At 33.2% G+C, this 18,174-nt stretch overlaps 2 protein-coding genes across 3 annotated transcripts; both read left to right on the top strand.

The window, feature by feature from the left end:
- Positions 1-1,404: 1,404 nt before the first annotated feature.
- LOC126709334 (O-fucosyltransferase 7) lies at positions 1,405-8,953 on the top strand. The gene is made up of 12 exons (XM_050409541.1): positions 1,405-1,829; positions 2,140-2,232; positions 3,027-3,126; positions 3,231-3,298; positions 5,176-5,264; positions 5,381-5,561; positions 5,697-5,825; positions 5,932-6,065; positions 6,215-6,428; positions 7,283-7,467; positions 7,589-7,684; positions 8,373-8,953. Exons 1-12 carry the CDS (start codon positions 1,665-1,667, stop codon positions 8,524-8,526), a joined length of 1,608 nt encoding a protein of 535 aa, XP_050265498.1. The 5' UTR covers positions 1,405-1,664; the 3' UTR covers positions 8,527-8,953.
- A 1,814-nt stretch (positions 8,954-10,767) lies between these two features.
- Positions 10,768-15,873, top strand: LOC126709341 (thylakoid lumenal 29 kDa protein, chloroplastic-like). Of its 2 annotated transcripts, none has more exons than XM_050409553.1 (11): positions 10,768-10,987; positions 11,207-11,320; positions 12,329-12,413; positions 12,486-12,520; positions 12,654-12,719; positions 12,819-12,859; positions 13,354-13,484; positions 13,704-13,810; positions 14,610-14,747; positions 15,194-15,328; positions 15,554-15,873. In XM_050409553.1, exons 1-11 carry the CDS (start codon positions 10,889-10,891, stop codon positions 15,662-15,664), a joined length of 1,062 nt encoding a protein of 353 aa, XP_050265510.1. In that variant the 5' UTR covers positions 10,768-10,888; the 3' UTR covers positions 15,665-15,873. The 2 variants fall into 2 exon arrangements, with proteins under 2 accessions (XP_050265510.1, XP_050265517.1); XM_050409560.1 differs by having other exon boundaries at positions 10,784-10,987; positions 11,216-11,320.
- The last annotated feature ends 2,301 nt before the right edge of the window (positions 15,874-18,174 follow it).

The raw sequence follows: 18,174 nt of genomic DNA on the forward strand, positions 1-18,174 counted from the left end.
ATCAAGTCTCATGAAGGACATGCTGCTTTTTTATTATTGGAATGAAAGACATTTGTAGACACCCAACAGGCTGGGTTTAAATTTACACATGTCATTCATTAAAAAAAAAATTCTCATAAAAAAAAAAAAGTAGATTAGTATTTTGCTATTTTTATCATCAAAATATTAACACACATCATCGAAAAATTTTCCAAAAATATTTGAAGTCCAAATATTTTCGGTAACCTCTCTTTCTATTCTAGAATGAATTCGTTAGATAATTTAGATTCCTATAGATTCACATAAATGGATAATAACAAACATTTTCAATTAGTTTTTTTTTTTTTTTGGTAATATTTTTAAAAAGTTCCAAAAAAATAGCATTTTAGTAATATTAAAATAACAATTTTTTTAACAATATTTTTCACTAACTTACTAAGGTGTTTAAGTTATTTTATTTTATAAATATAGTAAAATTTAAACATATGACATTCACTCCATAATTATTAGTCTTATTTTTATATTAAGACTTAAGATATTAATTGATTTTGAATATAAACAGAATTTATCGCATCCATCACAAAAATGCTAAGCTGTGAGAAATTTCATGCTCTTAGTCTTCTTATAGCACCACAATACGCCAACTAAACCCACTTATTATACCACTTCTAGTTTTATTTATTTATTTAAAATTAGTAAAAAAAAAAACTAAATAAGTAAATTAGATAAAGATTTTAATAAAGAATAATGACAAACAAGAACAAGGATACACTAAAAATATAGTGTACAAAGAGGTGTTCAACAATCTCCCAAAAATACAAAATACTCATTAGAACACAATTGGTATGTTATAAAATAATAATTTTTTTTTAGTTGTTATCATTTTATATTTGATAGTTATTATGCCAATACATTTTATTACTTTTTTTTAAAATTATAATATTTAGTTGTTTCGTTATTTCTTACTATTATCAATTCTTCAAAATACCTGGTAAGAGTATCATAATTTGTGCTTCATGGTTTGGTAAAATTCAATTTCCAAAAAATTCTCAATTAAGCCAGATATATGTATTAATCTCAGTTACTACAACTTCTTCAATACCGAAACAAAGATAAATAAAAAACCAACATTAAAATTTCTTTTTTTTCCCTAATCATTCCAACAACACCAAACAAAGTAGTTTAGAAGATAGCAGATATTCCTTTTGTTATTATAATAATTATTTATTTGGTTATTGTTTATTAAATAAAATATATATTATATAAGTTTATAATAAAACCGTATAAAGCAGGGGCCTTTAACTAGTTAGATAAATAAGTTAAGAAAAAACTAATACCTACTCCAAAAAAAAAAAAAAAAAAACCTCCATTCCCAAATTCACTGAACTTTTTTTCTAATTTCACAATTAACAAAAAAAAATCTGATATCTCTAATCTCTCTCTAGAATCATTGTGCCAACTATAAACACCGCCCAAAGCGAAACTGTCGAAAGCTGCAGTGGCAGCAGTAGTAATAGTACCACTACTCTACTCCAAAATACAATCACACCCCCGAACAAAAAACACCAACGCACACAGCTTTCTCTCTCTCTCACTCTCAAAATCCACATTATACACCTCTTTCACCATTGCAATAGCCACTGCTAGTTTTTTCTAGAAACGAAGAGAGAGAGAGAGAGAGAGCGATGCAGAAACGGAGGTGGAGATGGATATCGTTAAATTTGCTTCGCAAGTTGCTAATGTACGCCGTGTGCGTGATAGCGCTGGTGGCTTTGTTCTCCGTTCACCTTTTCCCTTCTTCTTCCTCCATCAAAGTCCCTAACTTCTCTGACGCTTTCAAGCTCCCCACGGTAACCGCTTCTCTCAAATTAGGGATTCTAAAACCGTCTCTGTGATCTCATAACCGTTTCGATCATCTGTTAAAGTTTCAGCTACAGATATTTTGGAATACACTGTTACTGGATTTTTTTTTTTTTTTTTTTTTTGAGATTAGGTAGTATCGAAATGTAAAAGGAGAATTTAATTTTCTGGATTTTTTATTATTATTATTATTTTTTTATGTGAATTATTATTTGTTGTTGTTGGTAGGTTATGGAGATTGGGTATTTTTGCTGATCTAATATAAATTACTGTTCATATTTGTTTGGTTTGGTTTTTTAGCAACATGAATTGAAGCATCAAAGCTGGACTCGAGAGCTCACTCCGCCACATTTGTCAAAAGGAAAAGATCCTCTCTCTTCTCATTCTCGCCAGGTTTTCTGTTTCTTTCTTTATTTTTATTTATATTTTATAATTTTTTTGGTATTCAGTTTGATTTTGTATTCAAATAATGCGGCTTAGTTTAATCAAATTCCTCAGAATATCATTGTTTTTATTTTATTTTATAATTTTATAATTTCTGAACTTTATATATATATATATATATATGGATTTAGTGCTTGAGTTTGCTGTAATACTTGTTGGATTGAGTTTTGTTTCTCTCTTTAATATATTTATTTTTAATTTCTTGATTTTTTTTTGTACAGAGTTTGATTTAGATGCTGATGGATTAAGCAATGCGGTTTAGTTCAATGAAATTTCTCATAATAAAACTTAAAAAAAAAAAAAATTTAAATCCAATTTTTTAAGCAATCAGATGATGATTTATTGCTAATTTTTTTTTAGGGGATTTGGTGTTTTAAGTTTGCTGTAATACTTGTTATTTGTTAGTGGATTGAGTCTGTTTCTCTCTTTATTTATTTATTTTTTAATTTCTTGATTTGTTTTTGTACTGACTTTGATTTAGATGCTGATGGATTAAGCTATGTGGTTTAGTTCAATGAAATTTCTCATAATATCACTTTAATAAAAAATTTTAATCCAAATTTTTAAGCAACCAGTAGATGATTTATTGCTAGTTTTTTTGTTGTTGTTGGGGATTTGGTGTTTGAGTTTGCTGTAATACTTGTTAATGATGGATTGAGTCTGGTAGAGTTAGTTATTAGGTGTACATATTGATACAAAGCAGTCATGCGTCTTTCGTGTTTTCACTCCTTTAGATTTGACAGTTGGTTGGTGCTAGAGAGATTTCGGATTACGACAAGCTATGGAAGCGATCATTGAATAGCAAATTTGAGCCTTGCATAGAGCCTAGTGCTAATTATACATGTAAGAAAAATCATCTGATCTCAAGGGTTTCTATAATTTGGGAGTGTTTGATATCAATATGTATTTAAACTTTTTTTCATTTATTACAATTATTGTTTATACAGCTCCGGGAGAGTCGCGAGGTTACCTTCTAGTGCATGCAAATGGTGGGCTTAACCAGATGCGTTTTGGGGTGTGTATTATGCTTTCTCTGTCTCATGTGATAAGCTCGATAGTAATATGTTTGTATATGTATCTTGCTTGTTATTGGTTATTATACCATCTTTTTGAATTGCATGTGTTCTAGTAATTTTGGGTTTCTGTCTTTGATTGGTGCAAAGTTGTGGAAGTGGGTAAAATTGGGATACAACAAACAGTCCCGGTCTAATTTATTGTAATGTCGTTCTAAGTTCCCATATGCTTGTACATCTTTTGCAGGCAATGAAATGACGGTGCATGAAATCCTTTTGTACTATTTCCAATTAATATGTTGGATAAACGTGATTTTTGATTGCTAGTTGCTTATTCTATGATTATCAACCTCAACTTTCTTCCTTTCCAAACTGGGGGCACTCTCTACAATGTATTTTAATAAGGCTTTGGGTGTTCCTCTCCCTTAATTAATATGTGGAGATGTGTCCCGTGCCATCATTGTTTTCTTGCTGCACCTCAGAGAGCTTCTGTTATGTAGTAGATTTACAAATATAGGGAGTTTAGGGATACAAAAAGCCTGGTCTGGTTCTGCCTTGACTTTATTGTGTTTTCCAGTTTTTATGATTTCAACATTAGCAAATAGGAAACACACAGTAGTTCAAAATCTCATGGTGTCATGATTGCACATTATCAGACTGACCTGACCTGCTATTTTTTGGTCAACCACGCTTCAATCTTTTAAACAGGTTGGGCTTATTCGTGCTAACCAATTCATGCAACTTTCAACGTTTTGGGGTTGTTTCCCTAAGCTCAATGAGGCCAATTTAACACCAAATTCAATAGAGATACTGATTTTTATACTTTTCTTGTTCAAAAACCGAATCAACTTTTTTATGTGGCCTGACTCATTCTACTTCTTGATCTGAATAACTGATCGGAAATAACTACCCCTGGCAGTTGCACTAAGTCATAAATGTTTTTTTTTTTTTTTTTTTTGATAAGTAAACTAAGTCATAAATGTTGTGCAGCACAGACATCAAATTCCTCTCAAAAAGCAATCTAACGTCAATGGGAAATGGCTGTCAAGCATTTAGGCTGAAACTTAGGTGATTGGACCTTCTGTGGTGATGCTTATTCAGTGCTTAGATGTGAATGAAAAATGAGCCTTATGCTTTTTAATATGTTAAAAATCTGTAATGTAGTCATATAGTCAAGAAAACTTGTTTTAGGGCTGTGACCATAACATGATTTTGCCTCAGTTAGCATAAGATGCTTTTGATGGGGTTGGACAAGGAGACAAAATATATATATGGTGTCAATAGGTTGGTTTTTTTGAGTTGAGTATCTCATAATCATTTGGATTTATCCTTTTCCACAGATATATGGTCCTGAATGTTGCCCCCCCACCCTTTTTTGTTCTTCTCCTCCCATTCTCTTATACATTCACAGGGACTATACTTACAAACATGACTCTAATTAAAAGACACACACAAGGACATTCAAACATACTTATGCAGTTCATGCATTAATTAGTGTCGAAGCTTTTAGTGTTTTCAAACTAAACATGACATTCAGAAATAATGATATATCTTATATGAGAGATGACATGGACCTAGATTACCTATATGCTTCTCAAATGCAATGTTGTAAATATGCTGCTGCAATGTTTGTCATCTATAAACCTGTCATGTTGATATAATGCATCAAATTTCTGTGCTTTTTACCTGCTCTGGGACTAAAAACACACTTCATTTAATTATGAGAAATCCACTTGTTGTGGTCCTCCTTTCACCTGTTCTCTTTCTATTCTTTGTATTAATTCTAAAACATTCTACCCAAACATTGATAGTTATAGAATGTGGTCAATAATTTATATGGCTGCTTATTGGAGCTAAGTTACTCATTCTGAAATTGCAGATATGTGACATGGTGGCTGTAGCCCGTATCATAAATGCCACTCTTGTAATTCCTGAACTTGATAAGAAGTCATTTTGGCAGGACAATAGGTAGGAAATTCACCCCAAACCCCTTCCCCCCCCCCCCCCCCCCCCCCCATTTTTTTTTCTTTCTAAGTCATGTTTTATACTAATGATGCAATACTTTTTATTTGTTCAATTTGCAGTCACTTCTCAGATGTTTTTGATGAAGATCATTTTATTAATGTTCTGGCTAATGATGTAAGAGTTGTAAAAAAGCTTCCTAAGGAATTGGCTACTGCGTCTAAATCAAAGAAAGAGTTCAGAAGCTGGTCTGGTGTAGAATACTATGAGGAGGAGATTACTAACTCCTGGTTAAATCATCAGGTATGTTTATTTGACTGCTTCTGGTCCATGCATTTGTTGGTTTTCTTTTTCTAAATTCAGCATCTTATTATTTACCTATCTCTTCAGTTTTTTTTCCCCTTTAATGCTATCTTATTATATAATATTTCTTTTCAGATTATTCAAGCTTCCAAATCTGATTCTCGCTTAGCAAATAACTATTTACCTCTAGACATTCAGAAACTGCGCTGCCGTTCCTGTTATGAAGCCCTTCGTTTTGCACCTCGAATTGAAGCAATGGGAAAAGTAATTTCTCCAAAATGCTCATCTGATTTTTGGTGTGGTGTGGCTTTATCTCCACTGTGTCCTATGCAGTGACCATTATTTATATATATTTTTATCTATGATGTAGTTGTTGGTTGATCGGATGAGATCCTATGGCCCCTACATTGCTCTGCATTTACGGTTTGAGAAGGACATGCTTGCCTTTAGTGGCTGCACACAGGAGCTGTCTCCAGCTGAAGCTGAGGAACTAAGGATGTTAAGGTATGAAATTCTTACTCTTGCTGTCCTGAACAATCAGTTAATTTTTCTGAATTCATATATAGAACAATCCTTTATCTACATGATGCCAGCATATATTTTTTTTTAATATATATATATATATATATATTCATGTTATTCTGTCCTTGTAGAAATAACACTGATAACTGGAAAATAAAGGACATTGATTCTAAGGAACAAAGATCCAAAGGCGAATGCCCCTTAACTCCTAAAGAGGTTGGATTTTTTCTCTCTGCTCTTGGGTACCCATCAAACACTCCTATATACATTGCTGCTGGAGAGACATATGGGGGTGATTCTCATATGGCTTATCTGCTATCCCGCTATCCCTATATAATGAGCAAGGTATGAAGCTGCATTGTTAAACTTGATTCTTTGCTTGATATTCTCATATTAAGGAATAATGTCAATTGTCCTGTTACTAAATAAACCACGCAGATTAGTTTTATACACTATATTAGCTGGATCCATGGTTCACTTTCTTATGTTAATGGTATCTCAAATTTGTTGGAGGGACTGAAGTAACCCTCACAAAATATCAGAGAATACATAGAAAATAAACTACTGCTATAATACTATTGGCCTAGCTTACTTGAATCACTAAGTGAGAAGCATGAACACTTCAAAACCCCCGGCAAGTCTAACACATGTATGTGTTGGACAAGTCGAGGACACTCTTGCATGCTTGTCCTCATTGTGTTGGAGGATTTTTTTTATCCAATTAAAAAAATTTCTTTGATTCTATATATAAATAAATAAATAAAAAATCCTTTGATTTTTTATGTTTTTAAAGATTTTCATTGGCATTATTAATTTCTAAAAATGAACATAAACATAAAATATGCCTATAAATCAATAAAATATACCTAGAGATTTATATCAGTTAATTAATTGTCATATTTCCATCATTTTAGTGTCTAAATTTTTCAAGAATGGCTATGTCACCTTGTTCCTTGTTGTGTCATGTCAGTGTCTATGTTTGTACTTCTTAGATCACTAATGAACCAAACTCAACCTATGGAGAGTTGAAGTTCAAAATCATGCTCTTTATCTACATTGCTTTTCTTATTTTTGTATATCTTTTTTTTTTTTGGGGGGGGGGGGGGTGTGGGGAATGGTTGGGGGTGCTAAGGACCCCAGGGAAAAAAACAAACAAAAAAGAAAGAAAGAAAGATTAACATCTTGTGATCACTTTGCAGGAAAAGTTGGCAACTGTTGAGGAGCTTCAGCCTTTTATCAATCATGGCTCTCAGCTTGCTGCACTTGACTACATTGTATCTGTTGAAAGCGATGTATTTATTCCATCATACTCTGGGAACATGGCAAAAGCAGTTGAAGGCCATCGTCGTTTTCTTGGACATAGGAAAACAATAGTTCCTTTCAGGTAAGACAGTTTCTTTTTTGGAGTTAGTCTAGGATTACATAACTTTCTATCCACTATGCATACTTCCATCAATTGCTATATATAATTAATTGTGGTTCTTGTTCTTCTTTTTGTCTATCAGGAAAATCATTGTTCGTCTGTTTGACAAACTTGAGAATGCAACTCTGAAAGAAAGAAATAAAATTTCAAGTCAAATTATTGATGCACATAAAAAGCGGTATGTACTAGGTTTTATAATAATCAGTGGCTACATTTTAGACAATGGATTTACTATTTGTTCTTTTGGTTGTATATCTTGATCCTTGACTGCCAATCCATGGTTCTCCTTAGGGTCAGTCTAAGAACCCTTTTGATACATCTTACATATATTTCATTAGAAATTTCCTACCCCTCTCAAGTGGAACTTACATATGCAAGTCATTACCTGGTGTGGTTTAGAGCAGAAGCCTGGGGACACTCATATTCAAGTCATTCCCATTCTTTTTCCCCCATCCTCTTTAAACTGCTATTACTGTGATTATGGAAAAATATAATTTTGGAGATTCGTTGGATTTACGTGGAGAACTAGATGGATTTTTTTTTCATATGTTTGGTTGAGTGATTAGTGTGATTAATAGGCTACAGTGTCACACCATTCCTATAAGCCTGCTGGAGGGATAAGACTATAGATCTTGCACTCCCAACTGAAGAGCAGCATTCACCTTTGGTAGGGGGGGCTACCAGAATACAGTTTGGCCCACAGGAAACTGGGAATTCTTCTTTGGTGCCCCCCTTTCCCTTTTCTTCTGATGTTTGACACTATGGTGGAGAAATATTTTCCATTTTCTAAATAGTTTATGTTCTGATAAATCATATGCACCGGCTTTACATAGATGTGTTTTTTGTTTGTTACATTGGTTGCTCAGGCAAGGGTCACCGAGGAAGAGAAAAGGCCCCATTTCTGGAACAAGGGGCATGGACAGATTCCGTTCTGAAGAATCCTTTTACACAAACCCTAAACCAGAGTGTTTATGTCAGAGGGAAACACCAAATGTGAACACCTCTCACATTATCAGCTAGATCAGATTGTGCAGAACAATTTTTCTTCAAAATGATTCCTATGCTGATGCAGTGGTGGCACATTGCGTTCCATATAATTTGTTGGAGCAATACAAGCTGGTGGTAGTGCTTCCATTATACACATAGGGATCCGGCATGTATTTCCCGGGCGTAAAGAAAGCTGGGGGGCGATATTGTAAAATAGAGATGAAGAGAACAAATGCATTAGGGTGCACAGCAGGGACTGATCACCAAAGATAGGGCCTTCCAAGCACCATTTTTTTGTTTGGAGTTCGCCAGGTTATTAAAAAAAAAGAGTTGCATAGAGAATTCATTGGGATACCATACTTTGTTTCTGCTTTGTTAGGAATAAAGTACACTTTTCATGTATGTAGTATTTCATTCGTAGGCATTGAGCGCAATAAAGAATTAGATTTTCGTTTCTTTACTTCGCAGTCACCATTCTTTTCTTCTTTCCTGGCACTCAACTCATTATGGTTTAGATAGTGCTGTATTCTAGCCTGAGTATAACTACAATACTTCCGGGGCTAAAGGGAAACAACAATGCTAATAAAACATCTTTATCACTACTTGCTAAAGTGGAAAGTTGTGATTGAAATAACATCATTTTTATATAGATTTACCATAAAAACATTCTTATCATATGCCCATCACAATTCACAACAGGATACCTCAATATTTATTAAAAATAGAAGTGAAAAGTTGTATCACTTGACTGATTGAATGGAAAAATTAGGATTAGATTAGGGTGGGTCTACCATCCCTGCATCCCGAAAGGTTCTTGCATTTTTTTCCCCCACTTACATGACAATTCAAAAAATTGATAAAAAATTTAAAAATATAATTATAATATTGTCTTATATAAAGGACAAAATTTAGCTATAAAATTAGTTGTAGCCTAAGATTATAACCTTACTCAATATCTTTTTATTGAAGGTAAATTTTGTCAAATCCACTATTGAATCACATCTTCTTCTTACGTTCTTCATACTTGCAAAATTTCTAGAAAATTAAAGATCAATAATTATGTCATCAATAAATTGTTTAAATTGCAAGTTTTGTAATTTAAAATTATGCATAAAATATAAGCTTATTCAATATCTTTTTATTGAAAATGAATTTTAATAAATCCACAATTGGATCACATCTTCTTCTTATATTCTTCATGCTTGCAAAATTTCTAGAAAATTAAAGATCAATAGCTATGTCATCAATAAACTGTTTAAATTGCAAGTTTTGTAGTTTAAAATTATGCATAAAGTACGAGCTTATAGATCATATAGTAAATAATATTTAATTGACACAAAATTTGACACGTGTATTAAGAACGTAAAGAACATGTAATTCAACAGTTAGATTTTCAAAATATGTAGTAATGTATATTTTATTCAACAGTTAGTTTTCCAAAATTTGACATGTGTATTAAGAGCATAAAAAACATGCAATTCAATATAATTTTGTAGCTAAACTTTATCTTTACATTAATGAAGAGGATGTTATTAAAAGACTTTTTTTAAACGTACACCTCCATTCAAAGGAACGCATGTAACATATAGGTTTTAGATTGTTCATGGTCAGTTATTCATGGAGGGCGTTGGAGTTTGCAGCCAAATTATTTCTGGGTGAAAAACGGGTCAGTCATAAATGTGGATAAAAATACAATTGTACCTAGACAAATTATTGAAGTTTAAAAAAATACTACTCTCTTCGTCCCACTTTGTTTGTCCTGTTTGAAAAGTCAAAATTTTTAAGGGAACATCATTTATTGTCTTGTCTATCTTTTAAAAATGTATAAGTTTTCAAAACTACCCTTAAATAAATTTATCAAAAAAATTGAATTAGTAAATTAATAGGGGTATAATAGGAACATTAGTAAGTTAATGACTTTTATTTTTAGAAACAGGACAATATTTTGGGACATCCCAAAATGGAATAGAGGACAAACAAAGTGGGACGGAGGGAGTAATACATATAAACTCTGCATAGAGCAGAGCTTAACCTGAGAGTTTTTAAAGCTAAAAAGAGCTCTACAAGGAAATACTGAAATTTGAAACTTCTAGAAAAGCTCTATAAAATTCAGAGTTCGAATTTTATAAGCTAATAGCTATAAAACACTATTTCACAGGTGAAGTTTTAGTTTTACCATAATATCATAAAGAGAAAACGATAAGAAATTTCGTGATCCTACATAGATATTGACAGCTAAGTTGGACAACAAAGATAGGATAACCCTATCATGAACTCACTTGCGCTCTCCACACAAACTAATTTTAACTAACCAAAAACCCATTCACGTATATCATAAAAACTGTCCCTAGAAGCTAGAATTGTCTCAGAAGATCAGATTAGAAATAAAGGCAAAATGGGGGTTTCATTTCTCTCAACTATCCCTCCTTTGCTTCCACTTGTTCCTGTCCCATCTCTCACCACAACTACAACCAACAGATACCCATCTTATGCAGTGAGTTTTCCATGCCTATCTGAAAGTGATTGTTTGAAAAAAGAAAGTACTTACCACATTGTTTTTAGTGTGTTTTGAGTTTATTATTCCATCATTTGCATTTATATGAAGAATGGGTTACAGTTATATCACATATTGTTGTTAGATAGCTATGTCAAGTGTGTGTGTGTTACATATTGTTTGATACTACAATTGTGCTTGCTTTCCTTAATTGTAAAGAAATATCAGGTTACAGTTCGTTGTAATAAAATGGAAATTGATGCTACTGCTGAGGATGAGGATCGGTTTTGTCGAAGGGACATTCTTAAATGTGCTGGTGTTACCATTGGCATGGTGAGAGCATTGCTTTGTACTTAGAATCATAAATTCTGTCTTTACCAATTTCACTTTTTTGGCTCTGGTTTTTGAAATAGTAGTAATTGAATGAACTTAGCAGTCTATTCGATTACTCATTTCAAGTAACACTAAAAAAATATAAGCCTTTTGCATTTAATGTACCCAATTATTGATTATTAGCTTAAAATAAGAAGAGAGCATTAAAAGAATGAAAATTATCTGTGATGCTTACATGCTTGTGGATTGCAGCCTGCACGGGTTAGTTCAATTGGTTGGCCTCATGGGAAACCCCCATGAGGTCTCCAGTTTGAGTCTCGGGATCACCCGATATATGGTTTTTATGGGCAAGGTTGTGTTTCTGGGGTTTACTCAGCAAGGGTGGGTATATGAAGTGGCCATGATTTGAAGAGGTTATTCATCATAAAAAATAAATAAAAAATAAAAATTGTGGATTGTATGAAGTATGCCACCTTGCTAAAATGGTTAACTTGACCATTTTCAAATGTTAAAGAGATGCGGTGTCACTAGTGGCTTTACAAGACTTTTTATTTTTCACATGGGGGAGGGGGATTCGAACTGGAGTTATCCAAATAGAGAGAACTGGACAATGTCAGTAAGACACAAGGCTCTTGGCTGGTTCACAGGATGTTTAGTTGTGCTAAGCCAACAAACTCTGGTAAATTATTCCATAAACCTGGCTTGAGGCCACTTACTTTCACAGCTAATTTATTAAATTCTAACAACAAGAATGAAACTTTTTCTATAATATTTTAGAAATTTCACTCAATTCAATAAATCCTTATCCCTTCAATGAATTGCAGTTGAAAAAAAATGAAATTATCCAAAACAATGGTAATTCTAATAGCTTTCAACTATCTGAATACTCTTCTCCTGGTTGAATCATGTATTTGCTCAAACACAAAAACATATACTTAAGTAGATATACAATCCTTTGACCTAGAATGATGTTGTAATGAGTTTCTGACGGTAGTGATTTCCTTTTAGGAACTAATGGCAAGCTCAGGATTGTTTGTTGAAAAAGCTAGTGCTGCTGATTTGATACAACGGAGACAGCGTTCTGAATTTCTTTGTGAGTTCATCAAACACTACTTTTCATGCTGAAATGAGCTACTGATCCATGTTCACATCTCCTTCTTTACAGCAAGTGTCAAGGAGACACTTTATACGGCTATAAATGTAAGCCCTGCTAAGATGTAGTTATGTTTATTTAGGTATACTTTACAATTAGAATGTATTTATAGATTGAAGATGACGCTGTCATAATACCATTTTAGAATGTTGTCACTTGTTATTTCTGTTGTTGTATCAGGGAAATGTAGAGCTTCTTCCATCCTTATTAACTTTGGCACTGAATGATGCAATGACTTATGATAAGGTTAGACAAAATCCTTAGTTCTTTACACGGATGCTGGATAAGTCCTTTAAAAGTAAGAGAGGAAAGGACAGTACTGATGTAATTCTGATAAATTTGTAGGCTACAAAATCCGGCGGTGCAAATGGATCCATACGCTTCAGGTACAAGTTACTGCACTATCTATTTTATGTCTATAAAACTGTAGACTTCTGCCTCCTGTAATCTTAAAGTAAAATGCAATGTGGATACTTACTATATGAAAGCTTAAACTAGTATAAGTAAAATGTGGTGTGAATATTTCCTATTTGCAAGCTTAAACCAGTGTAAGTATGATTTCCTACTGAAGAGTTGGAAATATACGGTCCCTTGAAACCTACCTGTTAGCTGAAAATATACACTGTTTTTTACTGCTTACTCTTATCATTTCTGTGGCCTCTTAGAGTTGAGATGTGATGTGGATGGAAAGTCTTATATATTTATTTATTTTTAAAAGGTGGACATAAGTTGTTAAAGGACATTTTAAAAACTTTTGGATATTTTGTATCTTTATGGCTTTACCATTCTAAATTGTCCTTTTATTCACTTTGAAGTGTTATCCGTTTAGCTTCTTGAAAAATTACATTAATTTTCTTCTCCACTTTTTTCTTGCCTTAAGTTCAGAGTTAAGCAGGCCTGAAAACAAGGGGCTTTCTGCTGCTTTAAATTTGTTAGAGGAAGCAAAGAAAGAGATAGATTCATATTCCAAGGGTGGACCCATTTCCTATGCAGATCTCATCCAATATGCAGGTTCTACATTCTAAATATCTTCAAGTTTGAACTATGAACCATAGACGTAAAGATCAACATACCATGTAGTAGTTGTACAGTGTCCTGTAGAATGACCAATAAAATAGGTTTTTGAACATCTATTCATTGTTTCTGTCTAGCATGAGCTAATACGAAGAATGCAGTCTGTGTGTATAAGTGTGTGGATGCTCCTGACTCAGATACCTTCATTTGATGTAGCACAAGGTGTCCTCAAGTCCACATTTCTAGCTTCTGCCATTCGTAAATGCGGTGGGAATGTGGAGAAAGGGAGATTGTTATACACTGCATATGGTTCAAATGGACAGGTCTGTTTCTCAATTCTTGCTGTGCCATTGCTGGTGTACTCAATGTCATCTATAACATCGTGCACTACATATTGCTCAAAGCTGTGGTGACACTCTTGAAATTCAGTTTCTTTTTCCGGATACCCTCAACATCAGATTGAAGTCCTCAAACAATTACTAACGACATTTTTTAAGCTTTAACCAGATACTATGCATTCATGGCCTATTTTCAGCCTTATGAAGTGGTTAATATTCCAGCCAAAGAAATAAAAGAAAGACGCTGTGGTGACACTCTTGAAAATCTGTTTACTTTTTAAATTTTTGTAAATTTGAAACACTGTTTTCTTTTTGGTTTGTGGACATATAAATTTCTATTTCAGTAAGTGTGTAATAGCAATACTTTTTCAATCACTCTAATTTTTTCAAGATGGAAGACACAATCTGACTTGCACTTATTAATTAGAATGAAAGAATGTTCAATTTTTTAGTGTCTGTTCAGTATAACTAAGAAGCCTGCACAGCTAGGATACAAGTCAAGGCTTTGTTCACTGATTGACTTTCCATATTATTACACATCAAGCTAACTTACTGCCACTCTCTCTCTCTCTCAACCCTAAGCGGTAATGGGTTTGTTGGAATTTTCTCCTACTCTTTCAATATCTTAAATTTTTTCTGAAAAGTTTGTTCTTGGTTGTAAGTGCTTTAATTGGTTAGGTAAAACCAATCATCATGGCTCAATTATAATTGACAAATTGGACATTTAGTAGAAAATATTGGATCTGTATTTGATGCTATATTGTACAAATGTTATTGGGTACAGTGGGGCTTGTTTGATAGGCAATTTGGAAGGGCAGACACCCAAGAACCAGATCCGGAAGGGAGGGTTCCCCTATGGGAGAACGCAAATGTGAAGGAAATGAAAGACAAGTTTGTAGCTATTGGCTTTGGTCCTCGCCAGGTATTTTTTCAACTATACTACATTTTGCTGCTGCAATTGTATTTCAGGTTTTAATTTCTTTACCAAATAATTATTTGTACTTTATTACTTGTGACCCAAAACATAGCACCTCAAAAATGCAACCACAGACAAATTTGTTAAATTCAAATTGAGAGTAAGATTCTTTGGGGATTTTCATCTTCTATGGAACGAATTGTTGTTTGTTCCATGTTAAGAATCATATTTTGGATGCATTCTACTTTCTTTTTAATACAAATGACATTAATATAACCTTTCCTTTCAATAAACAAATCAAATGGCAAAGCACAGTCAAGGGCTGAAAATGAAACATATAACTAAAATAAAATATGGGGTATCTTTTTATTCAAGCTAAAGCAACCTTGAGTAAGTTTGTTCCATTTGATAGTCATTAGCATTCACTGATGTCTCTTTTGTTGTCTGTCCAGCTAGCTGTGATGTCTGCATTCTTGGGTCCAGATCAGGCTGCTACTGAGGCATTATTGGCCACCGATCCAGATGTTTCTCCGTGGGTTCAGAAATATCAACGTAGCCGAGAAACAGTATCTGAGACAGATTATGAGGTTAGTAACATTTTCTTAACACGCCTTACCAAAAGGGCAATATAAAGGACTTAACTTTATGCTGTTAATTTAGTTATCCTAATTATAACTTGGAAGAAAAATCAAAACATTTTATACCATATTTATTGTGCCATTGCCAAAATAGACCTGTCAACTTTTTGTTTGAAATTAAGCAAGATTGATGTAACTTCTTACTTCCCATGAATGCAAATTGTTTCTCTTTAGGTTGATCTGATCACCACTCTCACAAAATTAAGTAGCTTGGGTCAGCAAATCAACTACGAGGCATATACATATCCTGTTCAAAGAGTTGATTTGAGCAAACTCAAATTATAGAGGAAGTAAATAGCCTTTGCCAAGCAGTAGCAGCACTGCAGGGAGGAGACTTATTTCTTGGAACAATTTAATGCTGAAACATCTACAAGCTTTTAGTTTTTATGGTGACCCTTTTGCAGGATGGTTTTTTTTTAGATAAATGACACTTTATAATGAGGTATTTTATACAAATAATTAAAAAAAAAAAAATCAGTGAATCAATTGTTCAATCCGAACGTGACATTTTAAATAAACAAAAGCAGGGAAAAAGGATGGCATAACAAAGTTCTTTTTTCTTTTTTATTTATTATTTTTTATAATCAAGAGATCTTTTTTATTGAAATAAGCCAGTGTAAACCAAAAAACACCATATAGACATGAACAACCACTTTATGTTCATAATTGCGTCAAATAGGAGACTTGGGATCGATTTCTCTTACACAAAAAAGGAATGCATACGTATATTTGTCTAATGGTAAATACTAAATAGTAATCATCATTGAATGGACAATATAAGCATCTTTTGTCCATTCGAAGTCTTACATATGACATTAAGAAAATTAGAGTTCCAACTGGTTTGCTAATTTCTGTTTGGTAACGAATATATTGAACAGTTTTTAAAAGATGGGGGTTCATAATCAAAATGGTTTTATCTTAAGAAGGTAAAATTCTAGGGCTATTACACCATGCAAAATGTGAATCACCGGTTTAAAAGGTGAGTTCATAATCAAACCTCCTTCTTAATGGTATTTCTTGTTTGAATAGACAATTACATATTTTTGCATATCTCAACAAGCAATGACAATTTGAAAGTGAAATCTGTGCCATATATAACCAGCAATAGCCCATTTTAGAGAGAGAGGGAAAAAGAGAAAGAAGAAGAAAAAAGAAGAAGGAAGAAGTGGGCTAGGAATGAGATGAGTCACAAGATTAAAAAAAATAATAATAATCATTTGGGACGCGCTTGCAGTCGCGTCCAGGTCGCACGCCGCGTCCCCTAATGTCCGACCAAATTGCCAGACCTGTGCTACCCAGACGATAAGTTCACCATAAGTTCCCGAATTTAAATATGTGGATTAGCCAATGCACTGATCTATCAGAGAACATAAGATACAATACCAAAGGAACCACACCTAAACTTTTCCAATTGATATCATTACAATAACTTGGTATAAATTATTTCATAATCTATGACAATGACAAAATGAAATAATTATCTATTATAATGAAAATATTATTGCAATAATTTAATCCGACTTATTTTGGTCAATTTTTTGCAATTTATTGTAATAAAATTCATGAAATAGTAGCCTATACCTAGAACATATTCAAAATAGCAAATTGTTTATTGCAAAAATATATGTATCATTGTATCAAAATTATCAATAAAATATTTAGAATTTATTGCAACAAAAGTTTTTGTTGCACAAACCTATTACCTAAAATTTTATTGTAGTGCCTTATATCAACTATTGCAATGATTCTAACGTCATTGTAACGATTTTTTCCATTGCAATAACCACTTTTACTTGCATTATTGTAAAATTCCCTCCCATGCTTTTTTTCTCTACTAATTGCCTTCATACAATAACCAATAGATGAAAAACATGTAATTAACAAACCCCATAAAAAATGGCTTTTTAAGCAAATTCCAACTTCATATGCTCATCTTTAAGAACTCTGATTGCCACATCTTGATTAAGATAGCTATCTTTATACATGTATCTATCCTCATCAATCCAATCATTCTTTAATGGTAAATATAGAAAACCAATAGCTATATAGGAATAAAATACTGAAATTTCAAACATCAAGTCACCATTCAAGAGATAGGGCAAAGACTGGGTCTAGTGCCCCAAGTGAAGCAAGCATTGGTTGGATTGAAGCTGAATAGGAACCTTAGACAAAGACTCTATTCCACCCTCACCTCTATTCTACATGAGATCTCATGAAAGTTGTGATTATCAAGCAAATTTTTATATCGGCTGAACCTTCTCTTCCTCTTCCTCCCCTCTTTCTTCCTCTACCTCTACCTCTACCTCCACTAATGGCAATGGAGTTATTGCCTCTATTGTAAGGTGACAACATCCATAGGGAGTATCATCTACGAACTCACTCTTGTTCAAGAACCAATCAGTATTGCTAGAGTAGCGACTATTAATATAGTCAGGGCTACCAACTCTGTTATTCCATTAAAGTGTGTCAAGATCAAAACGATAGAGTCGTTTCCTTCCTAACTACAAAGCTACAAAAACAGCCTTCCTTCCCACAGTAACATGCCCTACTCATCTAGTTTCCACATTGCCAATAGAAGGATTTGACAAGACACTCCACATATCCCATATAACATTGTAAACTTCAAATAATGCAGAGCTTTTGACATCCAAGTTCTTAACAATGCTTCCAAGCACATAAATCATGTCATCAATCACAAATGCCTGGATTTCAGGTTTTCCGCACTTCATCGGATTAGCCTGCCTCAAAAGTTCCTCAAATTGTTCATCTAAAAGTATAATTTTTTTGAACATGGA

Source organism: Quercus robur, chromosome 2, assembly GCF_932294415.1.
Source record: "Quercus robur chromosome 2, dhQueRobu3.1, whole genome shotgun sequence".
NCBI classification, from domain to species: domain Eukaryota; kingdom Viridiplantae; phylum Streptophyta; class Magnoliopsida; order Fagales; family Fagaceae; genus Quercus; species Quercus robur.

Excerpts from the sequence above, each read along its gene's own strand:
- LOC126709334 (XM_050409541.1), top strand. The coding sequence starts at position 1,665 with ATGCAGAAACGGAGGTGGAGATGGATATCGTTAAATTTGCTTCGCAAG. Across the intron at positions 5,826-5,931 it reads GAATTGAAGCAATGGGAAAA|TTGTTGGTTGATCGGATGAG; the intron begins GTAATTTCTCCA and ends TCTATGATGTAG. Across the intron at positions 7,685-8,372 it reads ATTGATGCACATAAAAAGCG|GCAAGGGTCACCGAGGAAGA; the intron begins GTATGTACTAGG and ends TTGGTTGCTCAG.
- LOC126709341 (XM_050409553.1), top strand. The coding sequence starts at position 10,889 with ATGGGGGTTTCATTTCTCTCAACTATCCCTCCTTTGCTTCCACTTGTT. Across the intron at positions 12,521-12,653 it reads CACTTTATACGGCTATAAAT|GGAAATGTAGAGCTTCTTCC; the intron begins GTAAGCCCTGCT and ends TTGTTGTATCAG. Across the intron at positions 15,329-15,553 it reads TATCTGAGACAGATTATGAG|GTTGATCTGATCACCACTCT; the intron begins GTTAGTAACATT and ends GTTTCTCTTTAG.